This window comes from Mesoplodon bidens (assembly GCF_964165515.1).
Source record: "Mesoplodon bidens genome assembly, chromosome: 12".
Lineage (NCBI taxonomy): Eukaryota > Metazoa > Chordata > Mammalia > Artiodactyla > Ziphiidae > Mesoplodon > Mesoplodon bidens.
This window is the reverse complement of record NC_138168.1, coordinates 79,500,102-79,522,289: the sequence shown is the minus strand read 5'-3', so window position 1 is coordinate 79,522,289 and position 22,188 is coordinate 79,500,102. Positions and strand designations below refer to the sequence as shown.

Below are 22,188 nucleotides of genomic sequence, written 5' to 3'. Positions count from 1 at the left end.
GGCAAGTAGGGCTGCTGTAGTAATGAGGTGCATTTCCATAACTAATTTTAAGTTCACAAAATTTAACTTTAATAAATTCATAAATCTCTTTCCAACCACTTTTTGGAAGATTCCTGGGGGAAGGAATAAATGGGAGATTGAGACTGACATACACCCACTACTATATAGAAAATAGATAACTAATAAGAACCTACTGTATGGCACAGGGAACCCTACTCAATACTCTGTAATGACCTATTTGGGAAAAGAATCTTAAAAAGAGTGGATACACGTATAAGTGATTCACTTTGCTGTACAGCAGAAACTAACACAACAGTGTAAATCAACTATACTCCAATAAAAATTAATTTTAAAAAACGATTCTTGGGACTTCCCTGGTGGTCCAGTGGGTAAGACTCCATGCTCCCAATGCAGGGGGCCTGGGTTCGATCCCTGGTCAGGGAAGTAGATCCCGCATGCATGCCGCAACTAAGAGTTCACATGCCGCAAATGGACGATCCCGCCTGCTGCAACTAAGACCCAGCGCTGTCAAAATAAATAAATAAATAATTGATTAACAAATAAATAAATAAATAAAAAGATTCCTTCTGCTTTCTACAAGTTCCTGAATGTTGTACAGGTCGGGTCTAGTCAATTTAGAAGCTTATATTTTCACTTAATATAAAGTCTTTTGAATTTTTTTTTAATCTGTTACCAAGTTATCTGTTACCAAGATAACTTCTTAGTTAAGAAAGTCACAGGCAAGTTAATTAATTTCAGGTCCTATTTTAAGTGACTAGCAATTTCTCAACATTTATATGGGATATATCTCCATGGGAAGTATCAGGTGTAGCTATCAAGGCTAATAATGAATGCAGATTTGGGAACACTGTCACATATGGAATAGCTTCTGTGAGTGGAAGGATGGAAACAAAAATCTCTGTTAACAACTAGATGGGACATTTTATTCATTGGAATCCTGTATATATCTTCTTGCATATTAATGATTCTAGAACTCTTCCCAAGTGGGATTTTTTTCACTCCATCTATTATCAAACACTTGATAAATTATCTTAAAGTGAAAATTTTTCCAAGATATAATATTTTACTTCCTATGCTGAGTGGTGTGTTTGAAACTTTAATAAGTTGTCTATTCAAGGTGCCTCCTCAGGAATATTTCCCTTAGAATGAACTTGAAATATAGCTTAACCCATCTTCCAAAAGAGCAATTCTCCAGTGCAATAAAATTGTCATAGGGAGATTTAAGTCTTGTTGGACTTCATTTCAATACTCATCATTTTATATCAACCTTTAGGAGAAGGAATAAGCAATTTTAAGATAAAATTTTCTTCAGCATTTCTCACAACTCACAAGACATGGAAACAACCTAAAAGCCCATCAATGGACGAATGGATAAGGAAGAAAATGTGACATATTTATATCTATCTATATCTAAATAATGGAATACTACTCAACCATAAAAAAGAAGAAAATCCTGCCATTTGCCACAACATGGATGGACCTTGAGGGCATTATGCTCAGTGAGATAAGTCAGACAAAGACAAATACTGTATGATCTCATATGTGGAATCTAAAACAAGCAAAAAACTCACTAAAAAAAAAAAGAGGATTTCCCTGGTGGCACAGTAGTTAAGAATCCGTCTGCCAATGCAGGGGACACGGGTTCGAACCCTGGTCCAAGAAGATCCCACATGCCTTGGAGCAACTAAGCCTGTGCACCACAACTACTGAGTCTGCACTCTAGAGCCTGTGACCCACAATTACTTAGCCCACGTGCCACAATTACTGAAGCCCGTGTGCCTAGAGCCCATGCTCTGCAACAAGAGAAGCCACCACAATGAGAGGCCCGCGCACCGTAACGAAGAGTAGCCCCTGCTCACTGCAACTACAGAAAGCCCGTGCACAGCAACGAAGAGCCAACACAGCCCAAAAATAAATAAATTTAAAAATTTTAAAAAGAGATCAGATTTACAGTTACCAGAGGTGGGGGGCTGTCAGGGGTGGGGGGATTGGAAGAAGATAGTCATAAGGTACAAACTTCCAGTTATAAGACAAATATACGCTGGGGGTGTAATGTACAACATAATGACTATAGTTAACACTACTGTATGATATATTTGAAAGTCCTAAATATATTTGAAAGTTCTCATCACAAGGAAAAAAATATCTTCTTTTTTTGTATCTATATGAGATGATAGGTATTAAATTTAAGTTAACTAAATTTATTGTGGTAATTACTTCACAATATATTTAAGTCAAGTCATTATGCTGTAAACCCTAAACTTACACAGTGCTGTATGTCAGTCGTATCAATAAAACTGGGAAAAAATATGTTCTATTATCTATGTCTTCGTATCATCTCTTCTATTGCTTAACAATGCTTTCTATACAAGGTTTCTACACACAGTTTCATCTCCCTACAGGGCTACATTATAAATTTTGGGGGTCCTATGCACTTTTACCTTCATGGTCTCTTTCCTCCATAAAGATATTAAAAATTATATTTTATAACTAATTGGTATAAAGAACATATCAAAATATTACATATTAAAATATTTTTTCAACTTAGAAGTTATTTTTTCTCTCTCTCTCCTGATTTTAAAAGAAATTAAAACACTCTCATGGGTCCCTTAAAATATGGTGGTCGCCAGTGACACTGAGGATAGATTGGTCCTGTCTCTCTAAGAAAATCAGGCAGTAGATACGACAAACTCTCCCCAGTTTTCTGCTGTTGATTATTAGCTTTTGTGTTTGTGTATTGAGCACCTTGCTGCACTGTCCTTTGTGGTGGACTATAAACCCATTGGTTCTCACAACCTCCTCAAGCATGGAAGGACTCAGCGAAGTACCCTGTGTATTAATTAGGGTTCTCCAGAGAAACAGAGCCAATAGAATGTAGATAGATAGATAGATAGATAGATAGATAGATAGATAGATAGATAGATAGATTTTAAGGAATTGGCTCACATGATTGTAGGGGCTGACAAGTCTGAAATCTGCACAGTGAGCTGGCAGGCTGGAAACCCAGGGAAGGGTTGATGTGGCCGTTTGAGTCCAAAGACAGTTTGGAGGCAGAATTCTCTCTTCCTGTGGACCTCAGTCTTTTCTCTCAGGCCTTCAACAGACTAGGGGAGGCCCACCCACATTATGGAGGCTAATCTGCTTTACTCAAATCTACTGATCTAAATCTTAATCTCAGCTAAAAAATACCTTCAACAGTGAAATATAGGTTGGTTTTTGGCTATATATCCTAGCCTAGCCAAGTTGACACACAGAAGTAACCATTACTTTGCTGTACATGTGAAACTTAACACCACATTGTAACTTAACTATACTTCAAAAAAATGTAACCATTATACCCTGTATTTTCAAAAAAATATGATCTTGAGGTTGCTACCAGGCTGTTACACAAGGTTACAAAGATCTTCATGCAAATATCACTGCCAGAATAGAGAAGAAATAAATTGTCTCAAGGTCAAAATAATGTGAAACAAAACTGTATCACCTGTGTCTTGAACAAACCTAGCCTTGTAAAGTTGAATAAATCTGAAAATTTTGATTTTGCTTTTAAGTAAATGTCAGCCTGCCCATTTGCCTTTATGAACAGAAGTGTAAGCATTCTTCTTTACCCAAATAGCATGGTTTTTTGTTTTTTTTTTTGCTGTATGTGGGCCTCCCACTGCTGCGGCCTCACCCGTTGCGAAGCACAGGCTCCGGACGCGCAGGCTCAGCGGCCATGGCTCACGGACCCAGCCGCTCCGCGGCATGTGGGATCCTCCTGGACCGGGACACGAACCCGTGTCCCCCGCATCGGCAGGCGGACCCCCAACCACTGCGCCACCAGGGAAGCCCCAATAGCATGGTTTTTAAACCAGGGACCAGAAATGGCCTTAAAATACTTAGTTAATTACCATCAGAAAGGAACATTTAACAGCCAGTATGGACAAAACCATAATCATTGGTTTTGGCAGCTATTCTCAAAATTCAAACTGTCAATTCTAAATAAATCCAGTGGAAGTGTGGCTCCCACACATGGGAAAAGGAGGACCAGAGGGAGATACGACCAGTGCTTAGATGATGCCGGCCCTAGTGCGACCTAACACCTGCCATGAGGGGTGCAGGCTGCGGGCGCTAATGAAGACCCCAGCTAATGCCCTTGCTTCCCAGGATATGGCCCTGGAGTGGAAGCCTCTCACAACAGCCCTACAGACGGGAAGCTCCCGGGCGTAGAATGAATGGCGATGACCGAGTGTTGTGCCCACTGGGAAGCCCCCCCACCAGCACCCACTCCTCAGGCAAGGAGGGGAAACCATACCCTGGTTTCCCTGACATGGAGACACTATTTTTTTAATTTATTTTTTAAATTAATTTTTATTGGAGTATGGCTGCTTTACAGTGTTGTGTTAGCCTTCACTGCACAACAAAATGAATCAGCCATGCACATACAGATATCCCCTCCCTTCTGGATAGACAACTCATGGGAACATACTGTACAGCCCAGGGAACTCTACCTAACGCACTGTGGTAACCTATATACATTATTGATACTATGTATAAAATAGATAACTAATGAGAACCTACTGTATAGCACAGGGAACTCTACTCAGTGCTCTGTGGTGACCTAAATGGGAAGGAAGTCCCTTTTCCCAAGTAAAGCAAAAAGGTAAACGTAGATAAGACAACAGACTTAAGGGACTTGGGATGGAAATAAAGAGCGTACAGCATGGCTGAACCTTCAGAGCCAGGGCAAAGTTAAGGATCTCAGTAGAGACTGCTGTCCAAGTCCACGAGGGAAGTCGGGGCCAAATGGAACAGGGGATGGTGCTCAGCCCAATGCTCCACCCCACCTTCAGTGCCAAGAAACTCATAACCAACTCCACTCCCACCTGCAAAGACTTAGTTCATCTAAGGGGAAAGGGAATGAGGAAAACAAATGGAATAAGTTTCCTTGAATTGACAAAATGGTATTTTTCTTCTAAAGAGAAGAAATAGTGTCTTCTGAGCTAAGCTGAGTTGTTATAAAATGTTACAGAATTTTTGCCCACCTAAGTTACATCGTCTCTAAACCTTATACTCACTGTATATGTAGTAACTGAACTGCAGTCACTCACCAAAGGGAGCTATCCATCACGGCTAAATACATAAAGAAAACCGATACATACGCAGAAAAGTAACAGAAACAAGTTAATTAATCGCTTCAGGTTCTACAAGCTAGAATGGCAGAAAGTTTATTTCTCTAGAGAAGTGAATTCGCTAAGGTACAGCATAATACACTTCAGCCTTTAGGGATAAATGTTATGAGGAAACTTCATATGAACAAAGTTGTGCAATTAAAGAAAATGTCCATTATGTTCCATCATAGTAACACTTTATGTTTATTGGAAAGACCTCTGTGGTGTGAGTTCTGAGCACGAGTGGTTGTACTAACTTTAGCAAAGGCTGACTATTAGTCAGCTCGCGCTGTTGTAACAAAATACCTCAGATGGGTGGCTTCAACAACGCATTTATTAACCTCACAGTTCTGGAGGCTGGGAAGTCCAGAATCAAGGTGCCAGGCAATTCAGATCCTCCTGAGAACTCTCTTCCTGGCTTGCAGATGGCCACCTTCTCACTGTGTCCTCACACGGCAGAAAGAGTCCTAGTCTTTCCTCTTCTTATAAGGACATGAATCCCATCACGGGGGTCCCACCTTCATGAGCTCATCTAGACCTAATGACCTCCCAAAGGCCCCACCTCCTAATACTACCACATTGGGGGTTAGGATTTCAACAGGCAAACCTGTGGAGGACACAAACATTCCATCCACCACAGACTGCACGTTGAATTGCATGGAGTGGGAACAGGTAAATCCAAAGTGTAGGCAGTGGAAGGGCACTGGGGGTGAAGGCAGCCAATCCACGTTCTGTTCATCAATTAATCACCCCGAGTTCTCCCCACTTCCTCTTTTTTTTTTTTGCGGTACGCAGGCCTCTCACTGCTGTGGCCTCTTCCGTTGCGGAGCACAGGCTCCGGATGCGCAGGCTCAGCGGCCATGGCTCACGGGCCCAGCCGCTCCGTGGCATGTGGGATCTTCCCGGACCGGGGCACGAACCCGTGTCCCCTGCATCGGCAGGCAGACTCTCAACCACTGCGCCACCAGGGAAGCCCCTCCCCACTTCCTAATCCATATCCCTAACTGGCAATTCCAAGCATGGAACCTTCCAGAGGTCTCTGGGAAGAACAATTCCACCTCCACTGCTATCTTCTCCTATGCCATTTATTCACCAGCATGACGCCACTGCCTTTGTATTTTCTAGAATGGTTTAAAAAATTAAAAAATTTTGGTCTTATTCCCAACAGTGTTGGAGAATGAGTCTATGATCTATTTTTTCTCCTCTTTTAATGGGGTTTAGAGAAGCAGAGGGCATAAACACATGTACTCAAGTCCAGAATCTTGAGCAAAAAGCCCAAATCAGCTATTAATAATCCCATTTTCACAAAGAGGACACTGAGGCCTAGAAGGGTTAAGCAACGTTTTCAAATGGTGGGGCTGACTTACACCATAGCTTCTAACTTACTGTCTTATACATAGTTCTTTATAAGCCCCCTCAAATTATTTGGGAAGTTATGGTTAGTTTATCAATATTTCCTAGAAAATTTAAGGTGGAAATTAACCTTAAAACATCCAGAAACCAGACCTGGAGAAAGTGAGGAATGGGCTCAAGACAACAAAATCAACTCATTTCAGAGTCAACAAGATCCAGGGTTCTTGACTCCCTGGCTAATATTCTTTTTAGGCCAACAGACGTTTGCTCAATAGATGACTGAGTTGACAAGCCAACGATTTTCTAACGAGGTGCCCATAACAGGGAGAATTTGTTCCCTTCATCTGTTCCTCTCAGTTTCCCTGGTCTGCTTATCCTCAACCATCACATGGCAAATTTCACTATGAATTTAAAAATCCTTCTCACTCTCTCCCTAGAAAACCTCTTATTTCTCTGGCCTTCCTTTACTCATAACTTCAAGAACCATCTAAACGGTGATGAGCCCCATCTATCAGACGATCCCCAGCCAAAACCTGTCTTTTGGGCTCAGGATCTACCTAGCTAACTGCCTTCTGGATATAACATGGAAAACAGACAGACCCTTCACACCCAACATGTCTCCATGTGAACTCATGCTATTTTCCCCCATCTTGTTCTTTCTCCATCTCGGTGAACAGCACCACACATCCACCCAGTTCCTCCAGCCAGAAACCTGTGCTTCACAATCTCTCCCTCCCAGTTCCAATGCATCTGTCTTGTGGACTCTCACCCCCAAATAAAGACTCACCCTCAACCTCCTTGTCCACCACCCAAGTCTCGGTTACCATAGCAGCCGGCACACAGTCTCCCCGACGTCAGGTTTATTCCCCACCCTCACCACTCACCTAGCCTCTAGTCCATTTATAGCCAGTGATCTTTTCAAAATGTAGAAGTGTGCAATATTCCCAAGGCTTGAAATTCTCCAGGGACTTCCCCTTGGCCTCGGGACAAAATCCAAATTCCTACGGAGTCCTCTATAACCTGACCCCCGCCGACCTCACCGGCTTCGTCTCCCACTACCCTTCCCACCTCACGGTCTCTCCCAACTACACTCCTGCCCCAGTGGCTTCCACAGTTGCCTGAACGGACTTTGCTTCCTTCCATGCCCCACCGTGTGTGGTGGGGAAAACTTATCCAGCACTCCCAGCCCCGATCCTTTGCCTAGCTAACTCCTACTCACCTCCCAGGGCTCAGCTGAAATTTCACTTGCTGGGGGAAGACCGCCCCCAGCACCAAGTCCAGGGGACACTTTCACTCCTTACCTGACCTGACCTCCCTCTGGCGCTTGCCACACAAAGGACACCCTCCTTGACCTCTCCTGACTCACCCCACCCCGCGCCACCACTCTCCCAGGCAGCTCCTCTTTTCTCTGACGCACCTGGCCCTCCTCTGCCAGTCCCTCCTGTAGCTCATCGTCCTCTACCCACTCCAGCCATGCTTGCCTTCTTCCTGTTTTCAAACTTTTATTTATGACCCCATTTATTAGTTACTTAACTATACTGTGAGCTCGATAGTTACAAACAGCCTCTTCTACTTAGTATCCTGATGTATTACAGGCACGTACTTTCTTTAAAGTTTTATTTCAGTCTTATAAGAAAGTTACAAGAATAATCAAGTATATGCTTCAGATTCATCAGCTGTGAGAACATTTTGTCACATTTGACTTATTCCTTTCTCTCTGTACATTACAATCATGATAGCCGAATCATTTGTGAGTACTTTGCAGACATCATAGCCTTTAACCCCTAAATACTTCAGCATGTATCTCCTAAGAACAAGGACAGTCTTTTGCATACAGCTGTCAGATTCAAGAAATTTAACTATGATACTGTATTATTCACCAGTTACCTCGATAGTGTTCCTTAGAGCAACTATAAATGTGTGGCATGTATTGTCAGGTATCTTTAGTCTGTTTAATCCAGTTCTCGGCCTTCCTTTCTCTTTCATAACATCAATAACGGGATAAACTGACATATGGCTCCTGACATGAAGCACTGAGAAGTAAACAACGTGTCTCATATAGAATCACCATAAATGCCAAAAGTGATTAACTTGAATCGAAGGATGAGGAAACATGAAGCAAACCCAAACTGAGGGACATGCTACAAACTGTACTCTTTTTAAACACATTGCCCCTAAGGGCCTGTAGTTGCCCTTGTTATTTCTGAGAACACTCCCTCCCATCATCACCGACAACTCCGCACAGATGTCTTCTTGGAGAGCCCCCTGGACCCATTCCATCCCCATCCCCACCCCAGTCAACCTCCATCCTGCTATCCCACTTCATTGCCTTTCGAAGCATTTAACACACTTTGAAATTACTTTGTTTATCTATTTGTTTTCTTTTGTTATCTATTTCCCCCACTAAAATGTAACTTTTATGAGTAGTGGGACCTTATCTAAAACATTGCCTGCTTTAGACTAGGCCCTCACTTTTTAACTGCTGAAGGAAAGAACTTCCATATCTTTGGTGCCCTAAGACTCAAAGAACGTTCGCCACATGGGTGACTCATGCAATGTATGATTCACCAAGCAGAATTTCTCTGGTTCAGGTTACTTCCCAAGTTCTCATTTTTGCTTACTCCAAATATTCACAAAATTTCAACACCAAGACTTTCCTATTTGATTCTCCACTCTACCCATTTCATTTACCCTTAAGTAGAAAAGACTTAGGAAAATGTGATAATTATAGTCAGTTCCTAATATTGTTCCCCTTTGCACTGATGTTGAGATTAGATGATGATGACCTGGAAATGCTGAAAAATACATTTCTGTACAAAGCTAACAGGGAAGGTTCAGGAGGGACAGCACAAGGGTAAATTCAGTCAACAAAAAGGAAGTTATTTCAGTTACTCAGAAATAAAATTCACATATTTCCTTTTATTAGCAATATTTAAAATATTCAAGCATATCTAAACATGTAGAGATAGAAGCCATAATCAATAGTGGTGCTGGTATCAGTAAGAGAAAGAGTGCAGTGTTACTGGTCCACCTCAGCAATGCTTTGAACTTCTCTGACTTAGATCAAAGTCACCAAGGAACCAATTTCAAAGGGAAAAAATTGGAAGCGAAACAAAGAAAAAAAGAAATCTTGGGTAAATAATCTAGCATAAATAATTCCTAGTACAGCAAATGTTACTCCCTTTTTAAATTAAAATTTTTAATTGTCCTTGAACACAGAAAAAGTAAGTCTTTGTAATGAGTCAACTTAACTCAAGTACAAACCAAGAAGCACTCACTATTGTTTCAAATACGCTACCCATTACATTTGGCAACATTGAGTAAAGATACACACGACCTTTTTTAAAGTACGAAAGGAAAAACATGCTCTCTGTTTGGTGTTCAAAAAGGTTTCTCCTACCTGTTCTTTGAATGCTTTCCCTCATGCTGCATTCTAAAGCCAGGTGGTCAAAGAATAATTAGATACCAAGAGAAATTAAGTGTTACAGTTAAAATAAAGTTGGATACACAAATGAATTAACTGGTTATCATTCCATTTTTTAGCTGTTTATTCTGAAGTAATTTTAGACCCAGAAAAAAAGTTGCAAAATTAGAACAGAGAGATTCTGTATACCCTTTACCCAGTTTCCACTAATGTTAATTACATAACTGAAGTCCGCTAAAACCAGGAAATCAATGTTGATGCAATACTATTAATTAAACTACAGATCTCATTCAAATTTCACCAGTTTTCTAATAATGCCCTTTTCATGGTCCAGGAGTTATCTCAGGCTCCCACATTGCATCTAGCTGTCATGTCTCTTTAGTCTCTGCCAATCATGACCTTGACACTTTTGAAGAGTACTGGCCAATTATTTTGCAGAAAATCCTTCAAGGTTGGTTTGTCTAATGTTTTCTCATGATCAGATTGTTATGATTTATTTTTGATAGTATAAAGCTCTTTTTTATTTGAAACAAGGGAAAACATTTAGTTACTTGTCTTGTTCAATCCCTACCAATAGAGTACACTTTCTAGGAGTTTGTCCAATTGATTGTTTCATAGTCTAAAGGTATTTATTCCATTGGGCAAGGAGAAAAAGTCATCCTGTTAACTTTGACAGCCATATCCCAAATATTTTATATACTTTTCTTCTTCTTTATAATGACTTAACCAAGTTTGTATTTTTAGCTTTTTAAATAGTTCCCTTACCAAATTTTTGTCTGGTGTATCTCTCAAATACTAACAGAGGTATGTTAAAAGTGTTCTACTGTAGTTGTGGATTTGTTTTTATCTCCTTATAGATTTTTGCTTCTGTCAATTTTTGTTTTATATATTTTGAGGCCATTTAATTAGATGCATACACATTTAGAATTGTTAAAGTTCCTGATGAATAAAAATTTTTATTATTATGTGATAGTGATGTAATTTGTGTTATTATTGTGACTTTCTTTACCTCTAGTAATGCTTTTTTGCCTTAAAACTATTCTGTATATTATTATGCATAATAAACTTTCTCTTGCTTATTATGTGTCTGGTAAATCTTTTCATACACTTTGCTTTCAACTTTTCCACATACTTTTGTTTATATGTGTTTTTCATAAACAGCATATACCTGGATTTTTAAAAAATTCAATGTGACAGTTTTGTTGGTTAACTGAGCATTTAGTTCATTTATATTTATTGTAATTACTGGTACATTTGTATTTCTTTTCATCATCTTTTTTTTCTTAGCTTTTTCTGTTTCTTTTTCTCTCCCTTCTTACCTTTTTTGGGAAGCTTTAGGGTTCTTTTTTTTCTTTATATCTAGAATATGGAGGCTTCTGACTTAAGTTCATATGAAGATGTGATTAGAGTCAGATCTTTTCTTAACGTGGATTAAAAGGAGAAAACCAAAAAGAACAGAGAAAATCAGAAGAGAGAGGAAATGGTTCTTTAAAAGGTGGAAAATAGGGACCTCCCTGGCAGTCCAGTGGTTAAGACTCCATGCTTCCACTGCAGGGGACACGGGTTCAATCCCTGGTTGGGGAGCTAAGATCCCACATGCCACACAGTGCAGCCAAAAAAAAAGAAAAAAAAAGTGGAAATAGATACTACCTCACACCTAATAGGATGGCTACGAGAGAGAGGGAGGGAGAGGGAGAGGGAGGGAGGGAGGGAGGAAGGAAGGAAGGAAGGGAAGGGAAAATACAAGTGCAGACAAGGATGTGGAGAAACTGGAACATTTGTGCAATGCTGATGAGAATGTAAAATGGTGTATCCACCAAAACAGTATGGCAGGTCCTCAAAAAATTAAAAATTGAATTACCAAATAATCCAGCAATTCCAATTCTTATACCCAAAAGAATTGAAAGCAAAATCTTGAAGAGATATTTGTACACCCATGATCATAGTAGCATTATTAACAGTAAAACAGTCCAAGTGTCCTTGTACTGATGAATGAATAAACAAAACATGGTATATACATACAATGGAATGTCATTCAGCCTTAAAAAGGGAGGAAATCCTAATGTGTGTTGCAACATGGATGAACCTTGAGGGTATGATGCTAAGTAAAGCAAACCAGTCACAGAAGGACAAATACTGTATGATTCCACTTATATGAGCTGACTAGAGTAGTCAAATTCAGACACAGAAAATAGAATGGCGGTTGCCAGGAGCTGGGGTGACGAGGGAATGCGGAGTTATTGTTTAGTGAGTACAGAATGTCAGTTTTGCAAAATGAAAAGAGTTTCAGAGGTAGATGGTGGCGACAGTTGCACAGTAATGTGACTGTACTTAAGGCCACTGAACTATACACTTAAATATTAAGATGGTAAATTTTATATGTATTTTACCACAATTTTTTAGAAGTTTGAAATGGTGGGGAAATAAAGGAAAAGTGACTTGACTTCCTTCATAATTATACATGACCAGCTCTAAGTCCTTTACTTTAAGGAACTATAGCTGTTGATTTACATTCGCTTCTCAACACAACCCCATCAGACAGCAATTCTAATTAACCCTTGTTTTACAGAGAGGAATGAAACGCTGAAATCTCCAGTATATACTGGAGCCATAACTTTGGTTCAGGTCTTCCAAATACACGAAAACACTGACACAGCAAAGTAGCTCCATATGTTTTTTGGCCTCTGAGTCCAAATCCAAGCAGTTTTCACCAAATGAATGCTAGAGCTTTTTGCTGACTGATGATGTAATTTGGTGACTTTTTCCAGCTTCCATACCTTATTTCAGATGCATGGCAAAGTTACACTGTTCTGCTCAAAGTGACATCTGTAAATTTCCCCAAAGCATGTTTCTGTCTTCCACGCTTGAGCTGTGACACTTCAATTCACACAATATTGCTCTTAGTATTTGTCACCTTTCCTAGCCTAGTAAAGCTCTGCTGATGATAAGGGGTAAATCCAACTTGAGAAAAATGCAACATTAGATTTGGTGCAGGGATGATACTACAAATGACACAGTCCTGTTATGGGTTATTGTAGACTCTTGATTTTTCATTGACACCAGGGACTGTGTCAGGTTCATTTCTGTATCCTCAGTCCCTCACACAGATCCTCAGTAACGGACTGCTGACGTGGCCCTGAGGTAAGGATGGAGGTGTCAGGGATGGTGGCAGTGGTGTTGATGTACGGCAATCTCACAAGTTATAAAGATTAATAATAGCTAATAGATAAAATAGATAAACAACAACAAGGACCTACTGTGGAGCACAGGGAACTCTACTCAGTATCCTGTAATAAGCCATAATGGATGAGAATCTGAAAAATTATACATTATATATATATAAATAACTGAATCACTTTGCTGTACACCTGAAACTAATACAACATTTTAAATCAACTCTACTTCAATTTAAAAAAAAGAAAAAAGAATAAGAAGAGCGAATATTAAGAAGCATTTACTCTGTCACTCTGTTGGGAGCTTTACATATATGAACTGTGAATCCCCAAACCACACCATGTCATAAGCATTATGATCCCACGTTTCAGATGAAGAAACTGAAGTTCTGGGACATTAAGTAATTTTTTTGCCCAAGGTGTCACAGATAAGTGGTATACTCAAGGACTGCTTGAAATCAAAGCGAACACCTCCGGTCCCTGCAGTATTCTACTTCCTCATACAATTGCATATTATCCCTGCTTTGTGTTTTAATCAGTTCTTCAGTGTCATAATGGTGTGGTAGGAAAAGTACCAAACTTTCAAAGGAAAGATATTTAAGTTCCCGCTCCATTATTTGCTAATTGAGCAAGCAATATCATCTGTATAATGGGAAATTTCTGCCTTGCCTATCTGAGTTATAAGATTGTCTCAGATGAAGTATTTTGGAAACTGAAAAAACAATTATAATAAATGCTGGCCTTTTGCTTCTACTTTTATTCTCAATAAAATTTAGGTCTTTCATAGCAATTAAAATCTTGGGCTTGGTGGATATTTTCCTTTATGTAGGTAGTAAAATTTATCCTAAAAATCTCAATATGGGGGCTTCCCTGGTGGCGCAGTCGTTAAGAATCCGCCTGCCAATGCAGGGGACACGGATTCGAGCCCTGGCCCAGGAAGATTCCATATGCTGCAGACCAACTAAGCCCATGCACCACAACTACTGAACCTGTGCTCTAGAGCCCACGAGCCACAACTACTGAGCCCGCGTGCCGCAACTACTGAAGCCCGCGCACCTAGAGCCCATGTTCCGCCACAAGAGAAGCCACCGCAATGAGAAGCCTGCGCACCGCAGCGAAGAGTAGTCCCCACTCATCCCAACTAGAGAAAGCCCACGCGCACAAATGAAGACCCAATGCAGCCAAAAAAATAAAATAAATTAAATAAATAAATTTCTTTATTTTTTAATCTCAATAAGATTGCCCCAAATGATTACTTATTTATTACTAATACTTACTTATTTTTCCACCTTTACAGTAGAAAACTCTGGCACATACCACCAGTTAGGAATATCACCAATAGTGGGACAAACTGACATCATGCACCTCTGGCTGTGACACACTGAGACACACCACTTATATAGTATTCCTACCCAAAATCTTATCATGGAAAACAATCCGATAAACCTATTCTGCAGAACAAATGACCTAGAGTCTGTAAAAATATCAGTATTATTGAAGACAAAGAAATGCTGAGGAACTGTTCCAGGTTTACAGAGACTAAAGACACACAAGTAAATATAATGTGTGATCCTGAAATGAAAAAAAAATTGCTGTAAATGGCATTATTAGGACCATTGGCAAAATTTTAGCAGATAGTGTACATTAGAAAATACTACTACAACAATGCTAAACACCCTGAATTTGATCATTGTCTTTTGGTTAGAGAAGGCCCTTGTTCTTAGGAGATACACACTAGAGTATTTAGGGAGGAAGGGCCATGAAGTTTGTAATTTACTTTCAATTTGTTCCCCAAACAAATATAAATAATATAAAAATTCTACATACTCATGCATGGGCTAATATTCTTAATTCACAGAGGATACCAAATAGGGATAAATATGCAAATGTCCAGTGGAAGAAAAATTAATTTTATTTGTACAAGACGATACTAGTTTTCCAAAAATATACCAGGAATCAGAAAAATCTAAATGTAAGTAAGGCACTATTGGGTCAGAGGTAAGGCAACAATCAAAGCTGCTGAATAGACCGCCTGGAGGGGTGGGATGGGAAGGGTGGGAGGGAGGGAGATGCATGAGGGAAGGGATGTGGGAACAGATGTATATGTATGACTGATTCACTTTGTTATAAAGCAGAAACTAATTAAAAAAAAAAAAAGAGAAATCTAGAAACAATAAATGCTGGAGAGGGTGTGGAGAAAAGGGAACACTCTTGCACTGCTGGTGGGAATGTGAATTGGTACAGCCACTATGGAGAACGGTATGGAGGTTCCTTAAAAAACTACAAATAGAACTACCATATGACCCAGCAATCCCACTACTGGGCATATACCCTGAGAAAACCATAATTCAAAAAGAGACATGTACCAAAATGTTCATTGCAGCTCTATTCACAATAGCCCGGAGCTGGAAACAACCTAAGTGTCCATCATCGGATGAATGGATAAAGAAGATGTGGCACATATATACAATGGAATATTACTCAGCCATAAAAAGAAACGAAACTGAGCTATTTGTAATGAGGTGGATAGACCTAGAGTCTGTCATACAGAGTGAAGTTAGTCAGAAAGAGAAAGACAAATACCGTATGCTAACACATATATACGGAATTTAAAAAAAAAATGTCATGAAGAACCTAGGGGCAAAACGGGAATGAAGACGCAGACCTACTTGAGAATGGACTTGAGGATATGGGGAGGGGGAAGGGTGGGCTGTGACAAGGCGAAAGAGAGGCATGGACGTGTATACACTACCAAACGTCAGGTAGATAGATAGTGGGAAGCAGCCGCAGAGCACAGGGAGATCAGCTCGGTGCTTTGTGACCGCCTGGAGGGGTGGGATGGGGAGGGTGGGAGGGAGGGAGATGCATGAGGGAAGGGATGTGGGAACAGATGTATATGTATGACTGATTCACTTTGTTATAAAGCAGAAACTAATTAAAAAAATAAATAAATAAACTTAAAAAAAAAAAAAAAAAAAAAAAAAGCTGCTGAATATTACAACTCCTACAGCATATTGGAGAATCCACCCCATGTTTTGAATTGAAGAGTGTGCCCCAGGGATTTTTGTGGTCAGTACAGCTGGGCTGAGGACACCCTCTGGGGCTAGCAGTTCCGCTGAACACAGTTCCCCCGTGTCTCTGGCAAGCACCCCTGACACACTCTATGCCTGGTGGGCCCCTGGTGCCAGGTCCAGAAGGGGACACTTAACCCAGGCTGAGCCTCAAAGTCCCCAGTGCCTAAGTACCTCCTGGGAGTAAATGGAGCCAACGACAATCGAATGACAGTTTCTGGAGTGACTGGCAACCAGAAGGCCAGCGACTTTGCCCAAGACTGGCATTAATCCTGCCACCTCAGACTTTGAAGAAACTGCTCTGAACCACGTCTTAGTAGCTAAGTAGTCGAAGTTAACTGCAAGAATGCTTTGCTCCGGCGGCGGGGAGGGTCTACAGGAGCCAGACACACCGTTTTTAGAACTTAACCCGTTTAAATGGCCAAGAGAAGCAAACTGGTACAACCTCAAAATTCAACAGCATTTCACAAACTCACGACTTGCCCCTAACTTCCTAAAATTAACCGGCCGCTGGCAATCCCAGTCCCGTTCCGACTACGATCTCCCCACGCCATCGAGAGGAAAGTTTGCCGGCGAGGAGCGCCCAGCACAGCCCGGGCCGCGCAGCCGGGGCCGAGCATCGCCGGGGCCGAGCATCCCCGGCGCCCTCCCGGGTGGAGACGGGCCGCCGGTGCCACTCATGCGCGCGGCCGCGAGCTGCGACAGTACCTCGGGCGCTGGCGACGTGACGCCAAAGGCGGCGCGGCGGGTGCGCTGCGGGCGCCGGCGGCCGGAGCAGCTCATGGCGGCCGGGGCCCCGCCGCGCGCTCGGACCCGCGGGCAGCGCGGAGCTAAGCGGGCGCGGGAGCCGGCGGTGCGTGCGGTGCGTCTCCTCGGGCAACCGGTAAACACGGCGGCGAGGCCCGGACGCACGCTGCGCCCGCGAGACCCGTAATCCCGGCCCGGCTGCGAGCCGTCCGGGCCTCTGAGACGCGCCCGGGGACGCCGGACCGACCCCGCTCCTCCCGAGGGTGTCCCCCCCGGTGCGCGGCGCAGCGGCCGAGCGGCCCCATCCGGCCAGGATGAGGCTCGGACACCCGCCGGAGCGACTGGGGACAGCGGGGCTGGAGGCTGGTCTTCACCGCGGGACTCCATCGCGAGCGCAGTTCCGGGTCTTGTCCTCAGGTCAGGGACAAGTGATAGCGAGGGGTCAGTGTTGACAGGACTGGCGGCGTGCGCTGTCACGAAGGTGAATGAGCATTTATTTAGCGCCCACTGTGTGCCAAGGCTTCTGCGTCTTCCAGCGCCGGGCCGCTTGCTGGGTGTGCGATCCGTGCAGTGGCACAGGCCCTGCTCTCAGAAGGGCCTCACACTTGGTTTAACTCCCTGCTGTCCCACTCTTGAAATTCTTAGTGATTTTTGAACAAAGGGGCCTACATTTGCCTTTTGTACTGGGATCCGCAAATCATGTAGCGTTCTCTCATTCAACCTTCTCAACAACCCTGCAGGGAAATATAAATATTAGTAATACTAGTGTTAGAACAGCCATAGCTTCTAGTTATAAAACACTTACATGTGTTCTTTCAAGAGCTGTTCTAACTGCTTTCCAACTAAGATTTCATTACTGAAAACAAGATTATGAAGTGGATGTAAGAATGATCCATTTTAAGGTGAGGAAACAATCACAGGGAAATGAAATAAAATTGTCCAAAAGTATACAGCTGGTCAGTGGCAGAATGATGATCAGACCCCAGACCATAAGACTAAAAGCACAGAGAAGGTGAGTAACGTGCCTAAGGTCCCACTCTTTGTAGCAGAACGTCAAACTGGAACCCGCATTCACCTCACTTCAAGGCCCCTGATGGACCTCCCTGTGTGCTGTTCTAAAATTAAATGAACTCACAGATGTGGCAGCTTTTCTTAGATTCCATCCAACCATCGTACTCTGAGGACTTCTTGGCCTTGAGGATGGCTTTTGATTTTTTTTTAATATTTATTTTGTTTATTTGGTTGTGCCGGGTCTTAGTTGCGGCAGGTGGGCTCCTTAGTTGTGGCATGCAAACTCAGTTGCAGCATGCATGTGGGATCTTGTTCCTTGACCAGTGATGGAACCCAGGCCCCCTGCACTGGGAGCGCGGAGTAGTAACCACTGCGCCACCAGGGAAGTCCTGATGGCTTTTGATTTTACAGTAACATTGCCACGTATCCAGTCCAGAATCACCTCCATGCTTTCACTTGAAGCAACATTAAAAAAAAACAAAAAAGTCCTTAATGCAAATGAAAGCTTTCAGAAATCTCCTATTAATAGTATAGTTTGTAGTAAACATGCTTTCAACTTGCAGTTTTTCCTTGCAGTAGAATCACTACACACTTGTCAAATTTTCTTTTTTTTTTTAATTTTATTTATTTTTGGCTGCGCTGGGTCTTCGTTGCTGCTTGCGGGCTTTCTCTAGTTGCGGTGAGCAGGGGCTACTCTTTGTTGCCGTGCGTGGGCTTCTCATTGCGCGTTGGCTTCTCTTGTTGTGGAGCACGGGCTCTAGGCGCGTGGGTTTCAGGAGTTGTGGCACGTGGGCTCAGTAGTTGTGGATCACGGGCTCTAGAGCTCAGGCTCAGTAGTTGTGCACGGGCTTAGTTGCTCTGCGGCATGTGGGATCTTCCGGACCAGGGATTGAACCCATGTCCCCTACATTGGCAGGCGGATTCTTAACCACTGAGACACCAGGGAAGTCCCACTTGTCAAATTTTCAATGCAACAACACTGCCCGAGGAAACACAAAAGCTGATTGAAACCTCAAGCCACCTGGAAGAGAAACTGTCTGAAAAAGTCCCTTCTCCGTTAACTGCACGTCCAATTGTTGCAGAATTCAGTTTCATAAAGTCTAATTCTGGTCACTGTGGTCAAGCTTGTAACTCTTCTTCATGACACCATAAGATATGAATTTACCCAGTCTTTAAAAATCGGTGTTGGTGATGAATGTGTTAATTAAAGAGATGGGAGGAATCCTTTCAAAATATAACTTATATCAAGTCACCACTATGCACACCTTTAATATCTTACCGTTTTGTGAGTTATACCTCTATAAAGCTGGGCAAAAACAAATACAATAAAAGATTTTAAATCAGTGTTAAACAGATTCTTCTCTATGAAAGCAATATAGTTTTGCAGTAAGTGGGAAAAGAAAAAGTACCTGGCCTGACCCCTCCCTGGACGCCTGCAAACTTTCTGGGATGTCAAGACATGAGCCAAGTGATCCTTCAAGGTAGCACCCGATGATGTGTCCCTTGAGAATTGAAAGGAGGACCCTGCATCTGGATGTACGTCTGAGCTGGACCCTGGAAGGGACTACAGTTTGGGACTGGCTGGCACTATGGTGATAGAATACGCAGGCTAGCAGTGGGGGGAACTCTGGGTATGATGATAGTTTAAGCAAGGCCTGGGGGGTGGGCACAGTAAAAAAATGCACAAAGCGCGTTCCAGCCCAGATTACTCACAAAACTGCATGTGTGGGCAATATATTATGATTTGTAATATCTCGGTACAGACTTCTATTTTTCTTTATAATGACAACAAAGTCAGGAAGCTGCCAGCTGTGTGACCTAGTCCACCTCATATACCTGCTTCTTTATAGAAGAGGGAGGTTCCTTATTAGATACCAGGCTAGTGTATAGGAACCCTTCAGCTGGCCAAGTTTTTAACCATAGTTGATTAACAATGTTGTGTTAGTTTCAGGTGTGCAGCAAAGTAATTCGGTTATATGTGTATATTCTTTTTCAGATTCTTTTCCATTACAGTTTATTATAAGGTATAGTTCCCTGTGCTCTACAGTAGGACCTTGGTGCTTATCTATTTTATATATAGTAGTTTAGGCCAAGTTTTTAAACAGCAACAATACAAAGGCTGCAACCAAAGGAAGATAACGGGGCAACAGTAGGTGGGATACACAGGAGGAGAGAGAGGGAAGGCAAGGTGGGCTGCAGGGGGAGCTGTCACAGGCCAGGTGACAGGAGGGACTGGCCGGCTGGGGGCGGTCATGGTGAGGAGGGGAAGATTCGGACGGAGGTGGAATCCACTGGAGTCTGAGTTTACCAGCCAGGCTGAAAGCATAGTGAGGCCTGAAAACCAGTGAGGACATAAAACAGAGGAGGGAAAAGGAGAGAGAGTTCAGTTTGGGACACATTTAGTCTGAGGTGCTCATAGGAGAAGGCAAACAAATATTTTGTAGTTTGGGAATGGGAAGCCCTGGGCACACCCAGCTTAAACCAGAATTTCCGGCTCATTCTGCTATAATGTTACATTTTACCCTGAAATATGTTTACAAAGCTGGCACGTTGAGATATACATCCAATAAACATGATATCTGAGACAAGATAAAAAATGCCTCATCAGTAGCTCTGGGAAGCGATGAAGATCTACATCTCTCTGGCACTTGGGCTTTTATTCTGGAGCTTTCTTGTGGTTTCGTAAGTTTATTTCTCCGGTTTCTTCCTTTTGTTTGTTTACTTGTTTATCTTGCAAATATACAAGTTTCTCATAGGAAAAATCTGTAGTAGGAAACTTTGGGGGCTTTCAGTGTACTTAGAAACCTGTCTGGAAAGCACTCCTATAACATTTTATTTGTCTAAAGATTGTTTTCAAAGAATGTTTGATTTAAATATTTTCCTAACCTGAATGAAATGTTGCCAAACGCTGCAAACTACTTTAGTCATCCAACACAAGATTCCTTGGTAAAAGACCACCAAAACCTACTTCTATCCTTTAAGTGACTGCATTTAAAGGACTTTATAACCATTCTCAGCCCTTTCTTAGACTTGTTTCAGTTGCTTTGCTGATTTCTATTTGATCTCTCTAATAATTAGTCCTTCTTTAGCAATGATTATTGTTTTACCAATTCATCCTAAAACAAATCCCCGTCCCTTATTTGTTCTAGTAGGACAACAGAGCTAGTTGTAAAACAATCTATCCCTGTCACTTCCAAAGTTCTTCATAAATTTTCATATCATTTATTTTTAAAGTCCGTTTTCTTTTCCCAATACATATAACTGTTTCCAACATATTTTACACCTAAAATAAATGTGATCCATTTTATAACTTTATGATAAGCTAAGCTTAGAAACCACTGAGAGCTCACTTTGTAAAAAATAACCAATTCAAGGACCTTTGGTTTCAGCATTAAAGTCAATCACAGACTGCTCTTTTTAATAAAAAAAAGTAAAATCCTTATCAAAAACTTAAAGTGCTTTTTAAAAGATTTTAGCTGTGTAAGTAGAAGGTTCTGAAAAACATCCATGATAAATATATACTTTCGAAACTCACATGATTTTTATCTCACTTTAAATTCAACATACTTTCATTCAATTGCAATCTATATTTCCTCAAGTCATCAATGAGATTCGTTGTACATAATGCCATCCTCCATGGCCTTACTGAAGCAATTCTTCAGTTGTAAAGTTGCAAGTTTAAAATAGTTCAATATTTTAGGAAAAATTTGGAAGGATTAATCATGCAGTCAGTGTTAATATTTTTCTATCCCAAGGGGACAGTAAACTTTCCGGCAGACTGTCAGAAGAACTACTTCATCATGTGTCTCTTTACAGGAAAAGTGTCAACCAGTCAGGAGGATTATGGCAAGTCTGGGATGAATCAAGAGCCCTAAGGGCCTTCTTTGACTGCTCTCTCCTCCACATTCCCTTGCAGCTATGGGTCTTTTAGATAAGTCTTTCCCCTTTGGAGTTAGTTCCCCAGGAAGAGCCAGTGGTCAGGATTCGTAAGGAAGTGGTTTACTGAGGAGTGCTCCTAGGACAAGCAGGTGAGGAAAACAGGATAGGGCAGGAGAACGAGCTACTCCAGCATGTGGGGCAAGCCTGGAAACTAACTTCCCACTTTGGTTCCAGGGGGCTGGCCCTTTGTACCTGCAACCCCCCTCCCCCTGCCCCATCCCGGTCTCCTGTCAGTCAGCCATTGGCAGGAGCACAAGTCTCCAGCGAAAGGGACAGCCTTTTACAGCTGACACTCACAG

The 22,188-nt window shown here is 41.9% G+C and overlaps 1 protein-coding gene across 1 annotated transcript in view; it reads right to left on the bottom strand.

The window, feature by feature from the left end:
• Positions 1-17,290, bottom strand: part of CCDC170 (coiled-coil domain containing 170) — an 87,655-nt gene extending 70,365 nt beyond the window's left edge. Inside the window, 2 exon segments of the mRNA XM_081251263.1 lie at positions 16,901-17,124; positions 17,127-17,290. Coding sequence (XP_081107389.1) covers positions 16,901-17,124; positions 17,127-17,244 — 342 coding nt within the window. The 5' untranslated portion in view covers positions 17,245-17,290.
• Positions 17,291-22,188: the final 4,898 nt, after the last annotated feature.